A 22,508-nucleotide genomic window follows, 5' to 3' on the forward strand; every position below is an offset into this window, starting at 1 on the left:
GGGTGGGAGGGTGGTTTCAGGGTTTTGAGCTATTGCTTTACCTGAATTTTATTTATGATAGTTCAGTTATTCCAGATTTCATATTTATCAACAGGAAGCATGTGTATAAAGATGAGACTCTAGTTAGACAAATGTAATATAAATGACTTAAAAGGTTGTCATATAGGATCTGCAAGAAAAGGATAAGGGGTATCATGCTCCCATTTATATGAGGACTGAACTGAAAAACATAGATTTAGTTATATCAAGAGAGAATTCTAGGTGAGATGTTAAAAATGTCACTGACAATACATGCAAAATTCCTGCTCTCAAATATGTTTATTAAAGTAGGCAAGAACCACACACTGTGCACACGCATGTATATGTACACACACCCATTTGAATATCGATGATGCTCCTTTTTCTGACCACTCTTTCTGGAAAAGTTGTAGGAAGAAACCTCTGGTTGGTAATAGTGAAAAGGTACAAGTTCACATTCTACCTGCCTTTCTTAACCAAACAAATCAAAAAGTTTAATTGTTCATGCATAGTTATTAAGGTGGGGGAAAACCAATAAATATAGAATTAAAAATCCCACTCTAAAATAAGGAAAGTACCTTAATTCTTTTCTTCTTTTCCTTATCATTTATTTTCTGATCTTCATCTCATATAGGTGAGTAATTATGTGAATTATCTCATTAAAATCACGCCCAAGACATCTAATCAGGTATGTTAACACTGACATCTAGTTGTGGAATAGAAGTTCAGTTGCATACATCCTACATCAACTTCCTTTCATTTAAAGCGATAGCTTAATGAGGAATAAAAGTGCTAAGCAAAAACAGACCTGCAAGGATTCTAAATTTAAAATCATTGCCAAATATTTGATCACTATTTGCAAAGTACATTTCTTGTTTCATTTTAAAGATTCTTGCCTTTCGAAAATCACCAATAAATTAATTGTGAATTAAATAAAATAAAAAATACATTTGAAAAAAATTTAATACTTGTAAGTTTAGCTAATAGTCAGCTAAAACCAGTTTACTTTGGGTTAAGACATACTTCAGAATAAGATCATTGTTACTAAGATCTGACTAAATACAAGAGCCCGTCAATCAGAAAGTAATGGAACTGCACATACCACAGCTAGGGAAGCAGGATGCCAAATTAATGTTTTCTGTTTTTAAAAAAGGCACACTGAGGGACTTTACATAGAAAGGAAAATAAAGATACTATGCTAGATAATACGAGGAGACAATGAATTTTAAGGAGGACCTTGAGAAAAGAAATTGAGGTGTAAGAAATTTTTCAGTAAGTATCTAGGAACATCCATTTAATAGGATGTTGGCACAATGAGATAGCTCATACAACTACTGCCCTCTTCCTCTCCCTCCCCCACACTTCCCCCTCCCTGAATTTCTTGCCATATCTGAAGCTTTCCCAGGCAGAAGAAAAGCAAGAGAGAAAGCAATTTGGGCAAAGGCCACACAACCCTACACATTACCATTAGCCCTGGGGATGCAGGGAGCATCAATTTCTAGGAACATAAATGGACCCCTAAAAGGAAGTTTAACTGTAAATACAGGTAGCTGAATCTGGAGTTAACTTGAAACTCTAGAATAGCAGAGGACATCAGAACTTTCTGTGATGGTGAAAATGTTCTGTATCTGTGCTGTCCAGTGTGTATTCACTAGCCACACGTGGTTACTAAGTGCTCAAAATGTGACTAGAGCAACGAAGGAACTGAATTTTTAATTTAATTTTAATTAATTAAATTTAAATATCTACATATGGCCAATGGCTACCATACTGGGCAGCACAGCTCTATAATCACTGGGATTGCTGTCATCAGAAGTCCTGGGTGGGTGGCATCATGTACAGTGGGTATTATGACAGCCTATGAAGTCAGAGAAATCTATGTTCAAATTCCATATCTGACAAGAGTTATGTAGCCTTACAAAATTTATTTATCCTCTTTAAGCCTCAATTCCCTCACTAATGAAATTGATATAATAGCAGTTCCCACAAAAGGCTGCTATAAAGAATAAATGAAATAAAATATATAAAACATCTGGTATATAGCAGACTCTTGATAATTAATAAAATTCCTATTCATTGCCTGATATATGGAATATTATAGATAAAACAGACAAAATAATAACTATTATAATTTTAATTGTCATCGTTACTATTATTGTCATTAAAGCTAGAAAACTACACCAGTGAAAAAAGTTTAAGAGTTACAACTGTTCATTTGGGTGACACTTTCAGGAAAAATATTTTTGAAAACTTTCAGAGTGACATAGAAGGGATTTTCTTCACAAATAACAATAACCAGAGGGTTCCAATCTTTACTATAAAACACTAAGAGAAAATGGACTAAAGTTTAATCCCAAGAGATTAGTATTAATAAAAGGAAAAACTTTCCAGACCTTGCTATCAATCCCTGGCATGAAAGAGGGAAAAAGTTAGGTTTGGGGGTAAAAATATTTTTCAAAACAGGGCAGAATCCCTTCTTTCCATGATATTTATTACCTTTTTGTCCAATGTGAAGGAAGAAGGTTCAACTAAACAAACTTCTAAAGACTCTTTCCATCCCTAACACTCCATGCAAATCTAGAAATGGAGAGTAGGTCTTCAAATCATCTTTCACTCCTGACCATTATTTGACATTAAATCTTGGTCTTTTCTCCCTAATTCGCTGGATAGTAACTAGAGAACCGACAGAAGAGAAATGCTCTTCTGTGTTAAATTTGTGTGCTGATTTATGTTTTCTAACTACTACATTTTTTAAAAAATGATTAAAAGATAAAACTAGTAAGTCTACAATTACATTGTGACACACAATACAAAGTTTCTGTTTCCATATTCAATGATAATGCAGAGAAAAAGTGATCTGTAGGTACCCAACTGCAAGAATATCATATAAGTGCTTATATTTTCCTTCTAATTATATATACTTATTAGGAGAGAAACTGATCTTACTTCACAAATAAAGCTAGATCTTAGGTGAAATAATGCCACATCTTTTTTGATGATACCAATTTTCAATTCCCTTGTCCCTCTTCACATTCCAAACTACCTAAGCAATACTCATCTATTAGCTAAATTCACCACTAAATAAATGAGTACTTTTTAAAAAACAGTATAACTAGTGGATAGCAAACATCAGCATCTGTATATTACAAAATTCAAAAACGTCTCAATTCTCATTAGTGCCTAGTCTCTCTGAAGTAAATTTTACTTCATTCCATGATTTCTAGTCATACTACCTCTGCAGAAATTACTTGCCTATCCCAACATTTACTTCTCTCTTCTCTTCAATAACCAAACATCAAATGTATTCACTGTGGCAATGCATCCAGGTAAAAGGACTATATCCCCTCCCTTCTGCAGCTAGAGGTGGCCATGAGTGAAGTGCTGACCACTGAAATATAAAAAGTAAATTCCACTCTCCGAAATCTCCCCAAAAAGGGAAAGGGTGATAGATGCCTGTGCTTCCTGGCCTTCCTACAGTTGGTTTGGAAAATAAATGTCATGACTAGAGCTCTAGTCACCATATTGGACCGGATAAGGAAGACCACTCTATAGGACTAACAAAGCAAGGACTGAAAGGAGCAGAGGTGCTGAATGATTTCATGGAGTCGCCACAGCAGCCCTCGGTTATCACAGACTTACTGTACATGAGAAAGAAACAAATTTCAACCTTCTTTCAGTCACTATTATTTTGGATATTTCTATTATTGACAGTCGAACATAATCCTAACCTACCTCAGTTGTTTAGACGGTGTGTGTGTATAATGAGAATTTCAAGTTCATTTCCTATTTAGACCAGATCTATTTAATTCAATAAGCATTTATTATCACGTGCAAAGTATTTTGCTAGACCACAGAGGGGTGAATACACAAAGTTTATATTTAGGGAGATCAGGGGAGTTTTAAATGTAAAACAACACTGCTTTCCCCTAAAGTACAGGAATCCTTTCCTTAATATGAAAAGTTATTTTCCCTCAAATTGTCCTTATGAAGTAAATTTCTACCAAGCAAATACTGTTTTCATTATTTTTTAAAGTCACGCCTGTGTTTTCCTGAGGAGATAAACTTTGAACCCTTAATTTAAGAAAATATAAAGAATTTAGAAAACTTTACCAAAATCTTATATCCAATAAACAACTCAATATGAACAATGTGGTCCAATATGATCAATATTCATAGCAATACCAATAATAACAATACTGTATTATATTCAAAACCTCAAAAGCAAAACTGCTAAAATTTTGGCACAATAATAATCAACACCACATATTTTCTACCCTCAGTAACCTCTTGCTAAATATTTTTACATGGCAAGACTTCTTCAGATGACTTTTATCATAACATTGGTTATGAGAAAAAGACAGAGCAGCGATCACTAAGGAAGCTCTGTTTTCCCTTTAGAAAGGTGCTTCTTTGACTGTTACATAACAACCAAGGCAATCGAAGGATAAGCAGCAGCAGCAAACTGCTGTGATCCCTGAGATGAAACAAGTCAAACTATAAATGTCGACAACGATTACTAAGGAGAGAATATAAACCTTAATTTCTTGAATTTATCAGGCTTTCTTTCAACAGTCTTTAAATGATTACTAGTTTATAAATCCTTTTTACAGTGTTTGATGTTTAAAATAATTTGTCTTGAAATTAAGAAATGCCTCCTTCCATCAAGTTTTGATAATGTTTAAGATAAAATCGTTTGGGAACTGATATAAGATTGTTTATTTTAAAATTATATTTTGTTTAAAGAGAAAATAAACTTCATTTCTGCTTCTTCTAGAAAGTCTGTATTTTAAAAACCTTACAAAGGGAAATGGTCAGCGTTCAATGGACATGTTTCTAAAATACATGTATCAATAAACATAACAGTTAATATCAATTTTTTAAAATATTAAAGTATCAAATGTTCTTTCTTCTGAACTCACATCAGTAAATTTTTACTTATGGGGTTTACTGGGGTCTTTCTAGGTTCTAACCAAATCATTCAAGTGCTTACAAGTCTAGTATTTCACCACTGCCTTCCTGATAAAATCCAAACTTCTTAGCATGATCTGGAGCCTGTGTACCCGTACAGCCTCTTCTCTTGATGTTGTCCCTTGACCAAGTCCCCTCTCTTTCAATTCATACTCACCACACTCCTTCACATGCACTTTTTCCTCAGGTAATAGCAAACTACTTTACATGCCCCCAAGGGACCATATTTTCTTAATTCTAGGGCCTCTACACATAGTTAAAAGACCTGTCCTCCCCTGCCCAATCTCGGACACAATCTCTCTTGTCCTAAATCATTCTGATTGGTCCCTCAGAATGCACCCAGCTCATACGATTCCTCCAGAAAGCTTTCAGGGCTTCCATCACACTCTGTAGTTCACGCAACCATCACATTTCTCCCAGGACACTGCCTGTCTCACTAGACTATGTGATCTGACAGAGACCGGGCCATGTCTCATGTATCTTGGTACTCAGAGCATCCAGACACTGCAGTAACTGGCACCCACAGGCCCTCGATAAATATCTCTTGACTGAATAAGTGCATGAGAATGAGTGAACTTGATTTCTAAAATCAACTCCTGATTAATGTTGATTTCCCTCTTCACTGTTCTGTTCATAGGACTAGCTTAAAAAGTCTTAATAAGCTCATACTTACGTGACTATAGATATCTATCTCAAAGCTTATTTTTAATGAGATTGTTTGACATTTAGATCAAATTTTTACCTTGGAAATACAATCGAGATCCTAGAATGGGCTACAAAATCCTATTTATCTTACAAATTCCTTAAATATAGAACCAATAGCGCAACTTCAGGCAGTTAATAAGTATTTATTATAGTACCTATCACGTACTGGGCACTCTGCTAGGTACTGAGAATACAAGATGGGTGGACATTAGTGTTCTGTTTTGCCAGCATCCAGTCCTCCTTTTCTGGTACTAGTCCCAGATTTTCTTTCGGGGACCTTACCTCACTCACTCTCTGTCAAAGTGGTTCAGATGGCCTCAAACAACAACCCCTAGTTTCTACGCAAGCATGTGTCAAGTGCTTGAACCAATGAGACTTGCCAGAGTGGTTTCAGCATGAGCACACAACTCAAAATAAGCTAATTAGGCACAAGAGGGAATGCCCAGCTTTTTCCTAGGCAACTAGGAAGAGACACTTGATCTTTCTTAAAGTTTAATGGAAGGATATAAGTTCAGAGGCTACTATAGCCATCTTGATGCAATAAAGGAAGAATATATAAAAAGGCACCCAATCCATAAAGAACAAAGCTGAGAAAAAAATAGTTCCTGGTGACATGATTTTGAGTCCCTTTTTAAGCTCTACCCCAAACCAAGCCTTCATTTGACTTTGATCATTACATGAATATTTACAACTTTTACAACCAGTTTGGGCTGAATTTTCTGTAACTGAAAATAACAGTTCTAACAGACATTCAAAAACGCACACTTAAATATCATTTGCCACTATGAAGAAATGTATTTCACATTCCAACTTGGCAAGCAGAGCAACATCAATGCCAAAAGTTTTCTGAATGAGTATTTAATTAACTGTATACCTACAAAACAGAAGCATGTCTCTTGATCGAACACTCACCAAGTGTCCTAAATTGAGGCAACAATGGCAGGAGTCCTAATTCTGGGAGCAAGGGCTTTATTCCGAGGCTACCCAATTACCTAATCCTATATGTGTGTTCTAAATACAACAGCTATGTACAGAGCCATTTGTAGAACCTATATCTCTCATGTCTTTTAAGAAGCACATAATATTTTCACGGTCTTACTAATACTTTGTACATTCTTATTCTTATAAAATTCAAGTTCTGAAAGTAAAAACAATTAAAACAGAAATTTCAATTACAGGCAATTGAAAAATAATTTTAAGCAGAAAATTAACATATAAAAGGATTCTGAACCTAACCATTAGTGAGGGAAATCCACTTTAATCAGTTTTACCTACTGGACCAGCAAAGATTTTATAAGATGAACACTAGTACTAGTACTAGTAAGTTTTTGATGAAAGGTACCCATCCTCGTGTTGGCTATAGTATACATTAATTCAACCCTTCTATTATTAGACCTTGCTATTCCACTTCCAGTGGCAATTTGTGCTAAGGGAATATTTGTTCAAGTAAGTAAAGATATAAGTGTAAGACCACAAACATATATGAGGACAGACATGTTAAAAATAATGCCCACGTATACTGACATGAAATGATATACATATTTTTAAGTACAAAAAGCAAGTTACTAAATATTCTATCGAGCAATGATCCAAGTTTTGTAAAGTACATGTACATTTATACACATTAAGAAAGAAAAAGCAAATGTGAACAGGGGCTATTTCTTGGTGGTAAAGGAAGAATTTGGAGGTAATTCTTACTTCTTCTCATATACTTCTGGATTATATGAGGTTTTTTTTTTTTTCCTTTACAAAAAGAATATAGTACTTTTATAATCAGTAGAAAGCAAACAAAAAAAAATTTATTTTTATCTTGGAACAAAAGAATTCAATACTTCTGTTGGCTGTGACCCTGAGAAATCACAAAGGAAATAAGTATCAAGAACACATGAAAGATTTGGAAACATTCTCAAAATATACCCATTGGACTGTGACACCACACACATGCACACACACCAGTGAATAGCTGTAACTCAATGCATTACTTTACCCCACCAACTCAACAATAGTCAAAAGAATAAAAAACAATAAGAATTAAACTACATTGATGCAGTTTTTTACTACATCAAGTAACGAGCATATGGCCAAAAATGTAATGAGCTGAAAGCTACCTCTTTATATACTTACAGAATTCAAAGGATATAAATCTGTCTTCCCAATTTTTCCCATGACATTTAAGACCTTCCTCTTAAGCTCTTAAGACTACCAGTGCTTAAAACACATTATTTAAATAGTTAAGAAATTAATATAAATGCACGTGCTGCAACCTATTACAGGTTTAAACAACAAAGACTTCATTTTACACAGAAGTGCTTTGTGAATGAGCATCTATGAATAGTTCATTATAAAATGTTGACATGTTTTCTGGTAATGTTTTCTCATAATTTAAAAAATGACAATTTCTGATATATTCATGGAAGTCAATGACAAAATGCCTTAAGCATTAGTAGTCTGTAATCTAGTTAACTGTGAATGAAAAAATGACTTGTAAAAATATAATTATGCTATCGATCATAAAGATCCCCAAGATTAAACTAAAAACTCCACTCTAAATTTGTCCTGCCATACTGGGCCGCTCTTTGCTTTATACTAAACCTTGAAAGCTTATATATTTTTTATCATTATTGACTTGATAAAGTTTTAAACTCTATCCTCAATTTCTGCTACAGGCACCTTGAAAAGAAAAATTAAGTTTTGCAATTTTGGACTAGGTCAGAAAGTATTAGTCCTAAGACCTCAGAGAAAAACATACTCAATTACTTCATTCTTCATTTTCCTCTTCCACATGTCCTCCTGACTATATATTTCTCTGCAAACTTTTTTCTATTAGGCCTACAGAACTCAACAAATATTAGCTATCATTATTTTTTTTTTATCAGGAGTGTCATAGGTACACCCTATGGAGATCTTTCATTCAGAGAAAGAGAAAATTAATTCACATGTTCTGAAAAGAAAGATCAAGGATATGAATATCTAGCTATCTAGCCCTTCTCTGCCTGTTTGAATTTTAGCTCCACCATTTCCAAATGTATGACTTATGCAAGGTACTTGACCTCACTACGCCTCAGTGTCTTTACCTGTAAAACAGAGATAAAAAAGTACCTATGTCATAGGGTTTTCCGAGGACTAAATTGCTTAAAACCTGTAAAGCTCTTACATTTGTGCTGGCCATAAAGTAATCACTCAAAAAAATGTTTGCTATTATTATCAAAAGTACAAAGACGTTTTAAAATATCACTTGCTAGAAAGGACAGGACCACTCATTGCAGATAGAGGTGTCAATTGAGGAATCGGTGTTTTAAAGAATATTTTGTCAGTATCGAAAAACCTTAAAATTACTTTGGACTTATCAGTTTCATATTTGGACACATATCCTAAGGTATGGTAAGCAAAATAATGATCCCCCACCAAAGATGTCCATATCCTAATCCCTGAAACCTGTAAAAATGTTATCTTACATGACAACAGAGAGTTTGCAGATATGATTGAGGATCTTAAGAGATTATCCTGGGTTATGCAGATAGGCCCAGTGTAATCACAAGGAGGATGGAGGATGGTTAGAATCAGAGATGTTTTCAGGGGAGGGAGGCTGGAAGATGCTACCTTTCTGGCTCTGAAGATGGAGGAAGGGGTCACAAATCAAGAATGCAGGTGACCTCTAGATGCTGGAAAAGGCAAGGAAACAGATCCTAGAGCCTCCTGAAAGGAATGCAGCCCTGGCAACACCTCAGTTTTAAGACCTCTGACTTCCTGAAGTGTTACGTACAAATCTGTGTAGCTATAAGCCATCGACTATGTAGTAATTTGTTACAGCAGCAATAGGAAACTAATACATAAGGCAGTAATAGAGATGTGGAGAAAAAGACTTATATAAAGAAAAAATGCTATATTGCTATATTATTTATAATAGTAAAAAATTTATAAGCTATCTAAATGTCCCAAAATACGTAATTGCTTTGAACAAGTATGGAACATCCATAAAATGGAATATCACACAACCATTCAAAACCAAGTTTACAAATAAATATATTTGATGTCAAGGAAAAATTCAAGATTTTCTATGTGAAAATAGAAAGCTATAATTTTAATGCTCGCAGACATATGTAAAGATTGAAAAGGCACAATCTAAATCCTCGACAGTTTTTTTCCCTGCATGAGCATCATGTATGATTTTTATTTTTCAATTTACTTCTTCATTTGTGTAGCATCAGTTTTTCCCAGTAGACCATAATCTCTGGAAGAAAAGAACATGGTTGTCTTGTGAATGCTGGATCCCCATCACACAGCACAGTAACTGACACAGAAAATACTCAGTAATTACTTGCTGAATGAATCAATGTATATATTTCCAGTATTTCTCAATTTTGAAATAAATGTGTCAGATATAGTTAAAAATAAAAATAAATGTAAAAATGGTATTTTTTAAATATTCAACTTTACTGATAATTAAAAAATTAAAATAATTTCACCTAGTAAATTAGTTTTAAATATCATATTAGCATATTTATAGTCATAGAGTTTATTGGATATATCCCTTTAAAATATAATTTGACAATATCAACTTTTAAAATGTTCATACTCTGTAGTTTATTCACTCATTTAACAAATATTTATAGAGCATCTACTATGCAACAAGCACTATTCTAGATGAACAAAATAGAAAAAAATAAAACAAATCTCCACACAAACAAAATCGCAGTATTAAGCGCTAAGAGGAAAATCAAACAAGAAGAGGGATAAGGAGGCTGAGCAGAGGCTGCAATTTTCAGTAGTGGTCAGGGAAGCCCTGAGAAGATAGCATCAAAGCAAGGGACTATCATGTGGCTATCTGGGGGACAGCATTCCAGGCAGAGTGAGCAGCAAGTACAATAGCAGGACAGGACAAAGTGCATCCTTCTCAACATTTTTCAAAGTCCAAACTCATTTTCATTTTATACACATTCACACACACACACCCACACCACACACACACACACACTATTAATGTGTCCAAATAAAGGACAAAGTTATATGGCCATTTTCATTATATAGATTACAAAAGGATAAAGCTAAATTATGAAAATAACTTCATATAACTTATTAATTCAGTTATACAAACATTTTAAATGCTATCTTATTATGTTGATTTAGAAATACTGCTTTTTTTCTGTCAAATTTCATGAAACAATTTTATTCTACTTTCTCATGTACATCTTTAAAATCAGGGTTTTATCACCACTAGAGCCAAATTTTAAGTCATTTAACACAGTTTTCAAGGGTACATCGACTTCTCTTCAGTCAAAGTTACTTGAAATCTAGCATTTTTTGAATTCCTAAATGATAATGTAACTGGAAATTTTATGCTGACAAGTACTCATTAGCTATTTGTGATCTCCGCAAAGTAACCCCCTACTGTATTGTGTGGTAAAGTAATTTCCAGAAGGTTTGTTTACAATGATATCTAACACCTGTAATTTGTTAAGGTCATCCCCTAACAATTATTTCTAAATCTCTAAATTCACTCGTATGATTTTTCATCTATTCCATCAAGTGACCTCAATAAGCATCCAAAACTGGTATTAAGTTTTTTCAGGATAATATAATTTATCCAAGCAGCATTTTATTACTTTGCTATTCAAAATAAAGTATAGTAATTGAGAAATATGAAGGTCCTTCCTGAAGACTAAAATGGAAGGCCATACCCTCTTTTTGAAGTAGAACTTTGGGGGGAGGGGAGAATGAATATAGTATATTACAGAATTTATGACAAATATGTCTATAGGGCATACATATATGTTTAGGTTTTATTTGGTGTTTATTTTCAATAATGGAATCACAAGCCCTTTGATTTTACAATCATGAGAAATAGTTAAAAGACAACTTCTTCACAGACACAGACCTCTGGATTTTAAGTATGTTTCCCTTGCCAAATATTGAAATGCCAACCCACAATACAATGTAGAAAAATGATAGATTGACATCTTTTCCCTCAAGCTATAGTTACCAATATTCTGACAGTTCAAAACTGAAAGAAATCTCTAATAGCCAATGAAAGAACTCCATTGGATGGAGAGCAGTGTAGAGATAAAGGATCAATATTAAATCAAAATTAACAAAGAGCGCTGTTAAGTTTAAAATTCAAAGAGTATAATTTTAACAAGTGACTCAGCAAATAACCACAAAAGTAAACCGAGGCCACAAAAATAAAATGCCTTCTGAAGAAACTCAGAAATTATTCTGGTACTTTATTATCATCTAAATATTAGGGTTTTTAGGATAAAATTTAAACAAGGCAAAACTACTTATTGAGTATCTTTCATTTCAGCTATTAAAGTTCAAAGAACTTCTAACTAGAATTCTGTAATAATAAATCTTTCGAATTATAGGTTCTTTTTGGATCAAAAATCACCTGTCATTAAGGAACATGCCAAAGCCCCTAAGGGTCTGGCATTTGTTTTTAAATTATGCCTCGTTCATCGAGTGCTAAATTCACTACTGAGCTTGAACAAAAATCACTAATGGATGCTGAAAAACTATTATGATTAACTTTCTCATAGTGTTGTTTACTTTAGTCCAAGGTTTTTTTCCTTTAGGTTTAGGTGATTTAAAGTCCTAGAATAAAAAGAAATAGTGGATAAGAATAAAAGCAATTAGTGATCTGGGTAAAATGGTATTTATGATATATTTTCTAAGTCCCAACACACGCTTTACCTATTTTCCAAAAATTAGATGCAATTTTGATTTTAGATAGGATGAGAGTGATTGGCACTATTTCTGAAGAGCAGTTTTTAGGAATATTCTTGACAATATTCCATGGGCAAAACAAAAAACCAACAGAGCCCTAAGCAAGCTCTAGACACCAACAAATACCAAATTCTACATATAACCTTAACCTCATATATCTTTATGATAGTAATCAGTCTATAATTACATATAGATTTGCTCTCAAATAGCAACCTCTTCAATTTTCCATAGAAAGGGGTAATATTTCTTGACAGAAATAAAAGAATAAAGAATAAAACACTCTAACTTCATTGTTTTTACTACAGGTCATTATTAATATAAGATCTAAATTCTATATTGAGTTACAACCAACTATTCTCAACAGACTTGATTATTTTGAGAACATTTTAGAGCATTTTTGAACATTTAGAGAAAAATCTTTATTATCTATTAAACTGTCACATACAATCACGCATACATGTATGATTGGACCTCATACTTACATACACACACATTTATCTCCTACATAACACCTGTTAACATCCCTCAAAACTCTATCCATGGCCCATACTTTGAGAAATGCTGATTTAGTACATCCAGGAAAAAAAAAAAAAAAGATGACCTTCATGAATCAGAATTTAATAGCTAAGCTTAAACTTTACACAGTGGTATTTACTTCAAGCTATACATATTTCATAGCAAACATGGCCTTAGTTCATCTACTCACTTGCTCATTCATTCAACAAATGTATAAGCGATGTTCTAAACAAAAGCTATCCTATTATGGAACTTATATTCTAGTGGGAGTTGGGGAGAACAAAGAGTAAATAAATAAATAAGTGTATAATATGCTCGACAATGAAAAAATACTATGGGCAAAAAAAAAAAAGCAGAATAAACCAGGCAGTGTGAGAGAAGTTCTATTTTTATATAAGTTGGCTAAAGAATGTCTCACTACCAGCAACCTAAAAGAAATGAGGGAGTAGGCCTGGGAAAAGAACAAAATAGAACAGAGAGAAGAGATACTGCAAAGGCTCAGGGATGGGAGCATGCTTGTTTTGTAGAAGGAACAGCAAGGACAACCATATTATGGACTGAATATGTATGTCCCCCACCCCCAAATTCATATGTGATGACAGTACTAAGAAGTGAGGACTTCGGGAGGTCATTAGGATGAGAAGAGGTCATGAGGGTGCAGCCCTCATCAATGGGGCTAGTGCCCTCGTAAGAATCCTGGGAGACCTTGTTTCTCTCTGCTCTCTACCGTGTGAGGGTATGAGAAGGCGACATCCTACAACCTGGGAGAGACCTCACCAGAACTCAGCCGTGCTGCCACCCTGATCTTGAAATCTCCAGCCTCCAGGGCTGTGTGACACAAACCTCTGTTGTTTACAAGCCACTCAGTCTACAGTACTTTGTTATACAGCAGCTCAAACTTAGTGAGCCTGGAGTGGAGCGAGCGAGGGGAAAGCACAGGAGACATGGTCAGTGAGGGCGAAGGGCTGGCTCTAGGCCCAGCAGACCTGTGGGTCTTGTTGAGGACTTCGGCTTTCACTGAGAGAGAGGAGACACCGCTCAGAAGTTTTCGTCAGAGGCATGACTTACCTGACATATTCCTCAAGGATTCCACTGACCACTGTGTTGAAAATAAACTAAGGGTGATAGAGCAGAAGCAAGGAGACCAGCAAAAAGGCTATTACAATAATATTTTGTCCAGGTTTCCTAAAAAAAGAACCCAAGGCAAAGCTTAGCTGCAAATTCTTTTTCTGGAAGGCAAAACCCCAAAGTAGCAAGAATGAGCATAGTGAGGCAAGGAAGGCAGAAAAGCAAACAAAAAGGCAATGCGATACTAACTTGGTCCCAAGAACACCCAGTTTCACAAGAAAACAAGCCAACTGCTGTCAGAAAGGACTCCCAGGGCAGGCTGTGTGGATCTACCACTCCTAACAGCTATCAAAAGGAGGAGGGCTCTATCAAAGGTGACAGACACTCTGCAGGAAAGATGTCATTTGGTGTAAAGCAGCACTCCTATATGCCCACGCGTATTTGAGCAAGGCCCACTGGTAGGGGGAAGAGGGAGAGAGATGTTAATTATTGGCTCCTTTCTCATCCTGTCTCTAAGTCACACCATGAGACGTGTATAGGAAACACTCCTGGGTTGCTCCTTTACTCACACACTACTACAACACTCACAATATTTCTGACACCAGATGTCAGAAATATTTTTTTCCCCCAAAGCCAATCAAATCTCTTAGACACCAGCCGGATGTACAGAATTCAATTCAATCGACACTAACTGAAGTTAGTACAGACCCCACAGGTTAAGGGCTCAGTCCCATGAGACTGCCCCAACTTCAGACCTCAATTGCAAGTGGCCGGTCCCCAGGTTACCCAAAAATTCTGTCTGACTTGGCTACAAATCAAAGGTTCCCACAACCCCACTTGGATTATTTGCTAGAACCTCTCACAGAACTCAAGGAAATACTTATGGTTACCAGTTTATTACACAATAAAGGACATGCTAAAGAATATGGATGAGCAGCCAGAATAAGAGGTGACATCAGGTGAGATCTGGAAGGCTCCCAAGCATGGGAGCTTCTCTTCCCATGGAGTTGGGGTGCACCACGTTCTTAGCATGTAGATACATGTTTACCAACCTAGAAGCTCTCTGAAACCCTTACTTCTAGGACTATTATGAAGGACTCATCATGTTTATTGAGAATAAACTAAGGGCACAATCAATCATTAACTTCATCCCCAGCCCCTTTCTCCTTCCCAGAGGATGGGGGTGGACTGAAAATTCTAAGCTTCTAATCATGGCTTAGTCTTTCTGGTGACCAGCCCCTACCTAGAAGCCCACCAAGAGTCTCCTCATTACAAGAAAAGACATTCCTATTACCTAAAAACCTCGAAGGGATTTAGAAGCTCTGTGTCAGGAACCCGGGACAAAGACCAAATATCAGAATAAATATCACTTCGGAAATTACCAGGGTTTTAGGAGCTCTGTGCCAGGAACTGGGGGCGGAGAGCAATATACATATTTTTTCTATTATTTCACAAGCAAAACTCTCCCCCTCCTTCCCACTTAGGGTCATGTTATCCAACCCCTCCAGACAGCTGCTGGAGCTGCTAGATCCATTTCCACTGTCTGGCTCTTCATCTGAGTGCAGACATGGGGGCAGACTGAGCACTCTGAGCCAGGCCCACCCCCCGCCCCCGGCAGTGTTATGGGATGAAGCGGCAGCAGCAGAGTGAGGGGCCACACTGATCAAACTGCCCAGGGCCCAGGAGGCAAGTGTGGCCAAGTGAACCTGGAGTGGCACGTAAATTAAGTTGACAAAATAGAAGAGACACTGTGGACCAGGTTAAGACAGAGAGAAATGATAGAATTATAAATATAGCTGGAAGGTAGAGCTGGAATTTGCTGATGAGAATGAAAAAGAAGAAAGAAAGATGACTCCAAGGCTTAGGTCTGGGCCACCGTAGAAATGGAGACACCTGTTACTGGTATGAAAGGCTGCCAGGGCAGCGAGTTTTGGAAGAGTAAGGAGAACCAGGAGTTCAGTTTTGTATATTTTTAGAAAAAAAAAAAAACACAGATAATAAGAACATTAACAAATCCTGCTTTATAGAAAAATTACAAAGCAGCTTACTTAGTTAGTCAAAGTTGGCGACATAATCACACATCATGCTCATCAGTCAATATGCGTAGCCCTGGCACTTTTCTCTTTCCAACTCACTGCTTTCCAGCATGTCCTGCCACGGCTCCATGAGTGCCCTAAGTGTCTCTCCACCTCCACTAAAAAAGTGCTGATTTAAACCAAATAGCATCTTTTTTTCAGGGCTTCTCAAGATCTTTGATTCATTAATATGTCCTGAGAATGTCTCAAGGGACAATATCATGTGAAGACTTTCCTAAACTTGTTTGACCAACAAAGAACACTAATAACTCTCAGAAACCTGCTACATAGGATACCAGCCTGCAAGTCTCCACATGGACCATGCTATTCGCATCTGTGTGTCTATTTAGGATGTACCCTTTCTCTTCTTGACTATATGGAAAACGCCCAATCAGCCTTCAAAATCCTGCTTGGAAGAAATACCATAGTGAAATTGAAAAGCAAATCACCAGTTGTAAAAAAGAACATACCAATGGCAACATGTACATGTCACAAAATAAATACAAATAGCAAGCACATGAAAATGTCCAACTTCCTAAGTAACATCGACAGTATTACTTACATACTATGTACCAGGAACTATACTAGCTCTGTGTATACACTGTATCCTTAAATCTTTCTAACAGGCCTATAGGTTAACATTATTATCCTGATTTTATCAATGGAGAAATCCAATAGAATTAAGTGGGGAAAGCTAGTTACAAAACAAAGTGGGGAAAAAAGAAATGAGTACCTACATTATTTTTCATACTTATTTTTATCGGCTGTTTCATTTAACATTTACAATAACCTTGGGGACTGCTCTTTTCTTCTCCCTTTTCATATTTGTTCGATGTATCATCTTTTGTGGCTATAAATAATACTTTCTTTCACTGATTTATTCCTGTGTAATTCAAATCAAGTCTGAAAGTTATTTGACAACCTCGAAAACAAATAGAATAACAAAACAATAGAATAACAATTCAAGGATATAAAGATGGAGAGATTGGAACACTCATACATTGCTGGTGGGACTGTAAAATTTCACAGCCACTGTAGAACAGGTTGGTGGTTCCTCAAAAAGTTAAATACAGAATTGCCATATAATCCAGCAATTCCATTCCTGGTATATACTCAGAAGAATTGAAGGCATGGACAGAAACACACATATATACCAAATTCATAGTAGTATTATTCACAATAACCAACAGGTAGACACAACCTAAGTCCATCAACAGATGAATGGACAAACAAAATGTAGTATATGCATATAACAGATTATTCAGCTACAAAAGGGAATGAAGTACTGATATTTGCTATAGCATGAATGAACCTTAAAAACATTATACTAAGGAAAATAAGCCATACACAAAAGGACAAATATTGTATAATTGCACTTAAATGAGGTACCTCATATCGACAATTTAGTAGAGACAGAGTAGAATAGTAGTTACCAGAGTCTGCAAATAGAGAGGTGGGAGTTATTATTTAATGGTACGGAGTTTCTGTTTGGGAAGATGAAGAAATTCTAAAAGTAGATAGTGGTGATGGTTACACAACATTGACGTAATGCCATTGAATTACACTCTTAAAAATGGTTAAAATGGTACATTCTATGTATATGTTGCCACAATAAAAAACAATCAGTCATAAACCTTATCTAGAAATCTGTTAAAATTTAAGTTAGTATTATTTCTCCTGTACTTCTTACTATAATTGAAGGTGTGGATTCAAGTAGTGGATCTAATCAGAAAAATGGCAGCGTGGCAAGGTTAAGAGGTCAGGTGGAGAAACCTAGGTTACAAAACTGGCTCTGCCACTAACTTGTTACATACTTCAAGGCCTAACATGTAAAAAAGATCCTTAATAAATGCTGCAGTTAGCTGCCATTGCTACGTCTTTATTATTATATAATACCACATGGAAAATTGTAATGCATTTTGTTATGAAAAAATTTTAAACTTTGATACATCAAATAAATGAACACTAGAAAACAAATGCATGGGGAAAACTGCATCAGGTATGATTAAAAGTCAATATCCTTAATACACAGAACTCACACCGAAAGATGAGAGAGCAACAAGGTAGAGAGGCAGCAGGAAGGCTACTTTAAATCACAAGATCAGCCAAGGGAGGCTACTCTGAAGAGGCCACGTATTAACCAAGACATAAAAGATGAGATACACCTACAGTGGAAAAGTCTGGGATTTGAGCACTCTGGGTAGAGATAATAGCAAAGGCCAGAACAAAGTAGGAACACAAAGAGTTTAAGGAATACAGAGAAAGAAGACCAGTGAGCCTGGAAAAAAGAACCGGGGGGAGAGTAGCAGATAAGGTGGAACGGGCAGACAGAAGCCAGATCTCACAGGCCTAGTAAGAAGATAGCACTGTGATTCTAACCTCAAATGAAAGCCAGTTAAGCAAGGAAATGACATCATCCAGTCTACTGTGCAAAAGATCATTCTGTTTCTGTGTGGAGAAAGGATGAGTAGGAAAGCAGAGTGGAAGGAGGGCGGGGAGCACTTGGGAAACTTTTAATATTTTAAGTTAGAGATGCTATAGTTTCGATTCAGGATGATGGCGCTGGCAATAAAAAAAATATGTGTACGAATTCCCACTGGATTGATTAATAGGAGAAAAAATATGTAATTGTTTCATGAACCAAAAAATACAAATTTAAATTACGCAATCTCCCCTACCAACTTAGCAAAAGTTAAAAATGGGTAAGACAAATCCTGATGAACATGTAGTTGAGGGAAGTACTCATAATCTCCTGAAAAGCAATTTGCTATATTATCAAAAGCCTTAAAAAATTCTCATAATTTTTGACTTAGTAATGAGCATACAGTCAGTCTTTTACTGTTGAATAAACTGAGACTTTTAGAAAACAGGCTTAGAGAAAATCAGGATTTACGCTCAAGGATGTAACTGTAGTACATTTATACTTGCGAAAAATCGGAGAATAATCTAATGTTCAGTGCTTAAGGAGTGGTTGAATTGTAGCGTAAGGTAAAAAGTACTAAGCAACATTGAAAATCATGTTCGCTAAGGGGTTTCAAGACATGGGGGTAAATGCTGACATTATACATCTTACAAAATTAACTAAGAAAGCCAATAGTACTAGTTTTGTTTTCATGCTGATAAGTTTTGACATAAGAACTGAACATAGAAAGCCACCAAATAATGGGTAATAAAAATTTAACAATAACTCACCTAGTCTACAATCAAAACTCAATACATATGCTCAGAAAATTTACATGCTCCACTCATTACATATTGTCTGCATCTTAAAATGTTTCTTGTTACTGTTGGTACTAAAAGAGCAGGAAAGTTTCAGTTTTGTGGTTGCCTTAGTAATTTAAGTATAAACATGCACATTCAAAGTCTATTTGTCATTCTATATCTCCACTGACTAGCACAGTACCTAGCACAGAATAGGAGCTCAATAAATATTTGAGTGAATATCACCAGAAAAAAAAAGCTTTCATTCCAACACGTCACCAAAGAAATTTAAAACCTCCAAAGAGATACATAAGATGATGATAATTTATAATATTTTGAGTGGCTACAATGTACCAGGCATTATTAACACTTTACGTGCTTTATCTTTAATTCTCACAGTCCTTCAATAAAAAAATTACCTTTCCCATTTCAAAATCAGGAAGCAGGTTCAAAAATGTTAGGGAACTAGCCCAAGGTCTGAACTCAGCTCTTCTGGCGCCTAAATGTATCTAGACACGATGTATCAAGACAGGATGTTTCTTTTCAATGATCAGAATTGACCAGATTTTTCCTCTATGCTTCCCCTACAGTTCTACTTAATTGTTCACTAACTTCTACCTTGAATTGTAGCTATCCCTTTGAAGAGCCTTCTGTCCCCAGCCTAGTCTTGACCAGCGAGCTCCCCTCCCCCACTGTGACTTCCTTGAGAGCAAAAGACCGCGTCTCCACGCCTCTAGGTAGGTGACTGCCATACTAGGAACTGGGGACTGGCACTAGGCAGGGGGCTCGCCCCTCCCGTTCTGTGGGTACCATTTTAGTTTCACTTTATAGCCTAGCCTCGCAGAGCAGGACTCAACGAATTGAGTCCTCTAAGGCGCCGCACCCGTCCTTCGGACAAGGCTCGAGGCGGGATGAAAGGAGTCTCCGCCCGGAGCGGAGGGAGGAGGCGGCCCGCTGGGGCGGTTTCCAGGACAACGAGTCCCCCATCCCCCGGTCTCCGCCCCTGGCTTCTCGCGGCTCCACGGCTCCCTGGCGCCTAAGTTATGGCCCGCGCCAACGCGGGTATCAAGAGAGAGGTGCTCTGTGCACGCTCACCTCTGAGTGCTTGGTGCATGCCCCCAATGCCGCTATACAGCTCCAGGACCCGCAGGGGCTCCATCCCCACGCTGTCGCTGCTGCCGCCTCGGAACTAGGCCTGCCGGTCCCCAGGCTTCTCCTCCCTCCACCTGCGCCGCTTCCTGGCCTCCGGTTCCGCCGCGTTTTAGTTCCGCCGCTCAGGCTCTGGGCCTCACTGGGTAGCTCCCGGCCTGGGGGATGGCAGAGGTCAGCGAAGGGACAAAAGGCAGAAAGCAGGGCTCTCAGGTGAAGACCAACCACTTTGTGGCGACATTTACGCTCCATCACCCTTCTAAGGTGTAGTTAGGGGCCTTGGGAGGAAAAAAAACCCTGGAGCTCAGTAGAGGGGCGAAAGTTAGAATCCAGAAAAACTCACAGACATGCTGCTTTTCCGTCCCTTGGAAGCCCGAATTGTTCCAACCTTTTCTGCCATTAGCCTTGAGCATATGCCACGTGCTTGGAGTTCTGGAAATACATCAGACCAGCCTCTTCTCCAGAGAAGGTCCCAGAGTTAAAAGTATGGAAACAACACACGTGCTGCAGAGCCCCTGGTGCATGCTAATACAGAGGATGCTTGCCGTAATTGTTGATGGGGTTGATTATATTTTTAGCTGGGAGAATATTCCCAGCATAGCATCTGCCCTTAATTTAATGCTAAACTACGTTTGGGCCTCCAAGTTCTAGGGCCTTGCTTCTCCAAGATGATCCAGTGACCAAATTGTTAAAGCTGGATTAAAAACTGAAAAAAAAAAAAACGGCCATATGCCAGAGAGGAAATGTTTCACTATAAAGTGTCCTATTGTTCCCGTTATCACCACACGTTAACTTTTGTTAGAAAAAAATGGGGAGTACCACTAGAAAGAAATTAACTGATTTGTCAGAAATTCTCATGTGTGCTAATATCACAACTAAAAGTATGAGTACTGTTATCTGAACTGTAGAATTGACATCCATTTTGATGTGTCCTATGCAATATTTGAATTGTAAGTGTGTGTTGACCTTTAAATGTTTTGCTTTCACTGGTTACTTATTTCAGAGAAGAAGGGTAATATGGTAGGAAGATAGCACAGAATTTAGTCTTAGCCCTGGTATTGCCAAAAACTGGTTGTGTGACTGCACTGAGCCTAGTTTCTCAACTATAAAATAAAGCAGAAGGAAGAAAGGGAAATGATTGCTGTGGCTAACTTAATATTTGGAAAAGTGAGTCCTGATTTGGCCACATGGTAATTATCTGCTCAAACTGAAATTATCTAGAAAGGAGACATTTTTTAAAATCTGCTTTAAGCAAATGTACTCTTAAACCAACTCAACTTATAGAAATCATATACATACTAACATATAATGCATAATATTAGTACTATAAATATACATATACATATAAAGGGACCTAGGTATGTAGTCTAGTGATGGACATACAGTCAACAACCAATATGTTAAATAAATCTAGAATCTGTTTAGCCATTAGCAGCATAAATCAAAACAAATATGGCCAAGGGTCTTACCCTGTAGGGGAGAGATAGGACCAAAATATGTGGAAGAGTTCATGAAAAAATACCAATCTCCTGCGAGGACGGGAGGTAAAACTTCATTCCCACACAGGCCGACTACAAAATGTTTACTGGTACGTAAGGGTCATCACAGCAGAAACCCAGAATTACCTTTCTTTAACTTCGCATTCTTTGTCTTAAACTCTGCAGCACTCCCCCAGCACCCTTTCTCTGCTTGTTCTTTACCCCGCCTAGAAATCCTAGCCTTCTTCAAGGCCTCTTCTTCAAGTGAAAACTTCCTTCCACTCCCACGCTAGAAACCCCAGCTTGTTTCAATTCCTCAATCCACCCCCATCCCAGTCTTCTGAAATACAGATCCCACCTGCTGCTGCCACTAATTCCTTTCTATTCTTTCTAGCCCACATCTCTTTATGTAGTATTTCTTCTCTAAAGCTGATCACATGTGATATCATTTCAAGAATGAAAACTTTCTCCATGATCACAAATTACAACTATCTCCATAGAAACGTCTGTAGGTGCTAGGCCCCCTCAGATTACGAATACAGTTTCTTCCAACCCCTGGCACAAGCTGCGAGAGTTGGGGGTGGGGGTACCACAGTTGGGAGTAGCTGAC

The 22,508-nt window shown here is 37.0% G+C and overlaps 1 protein-coding gene across 11 annotated transcripts in view; it reads right to left on the bottom strand.

Moving 5' to 3' along the window:
• Window positions 1-22,508, bottom strand: part of TRDMT1 (tRNA aspartic acid methyltransferase 1) — an 81,751-nt gene that overhangs the window by 39,130 nt on the left and 20,113 nt on the right. For 5 of the 11 annotated variants that reach the window (XR_005656027.1, XR_005656028.1, XM_039877485.1 and 2 more), the window contains exon 1: window positions 20,367-20,509. The exons of 4 other annotated variants lie outside the window; for them this stretch is intronic. Coding sequence is in view for 3 of the 7 variants with exons in the window: in XM_039877485.1 (XP_039733419.1) it covers window positions 20,367-20,430 (64 nt within the window). In the remaining 4 variants the exon portion in view is untranslated. Of the gene's footprint in view, window positions 1-41; window positions 61-20,366; window positions 20,510-20,763; window positions 20,994-22,508 lie in introns of those variants that run through there. 2 more of the 11 variants (XM_039877491.1, XM_039877489.1) reach the window with 2 other exon arrangements.

Source organism: Pteropus medius, unplaced genomic scaffold (assembly GCF_902729225.1).
Source record: "Pteropus medius unplaced genomic scaffold, Ma_sr-lr_union100, whole genome shotgun sequence".
Classification (NCBI taxonomy): domain Eukaryota; kingdom Metazoa; phylum Chordata; class Mammalia; order Chiroptera; family Pteropodidae; genus Pteropus; species Pteropus medius.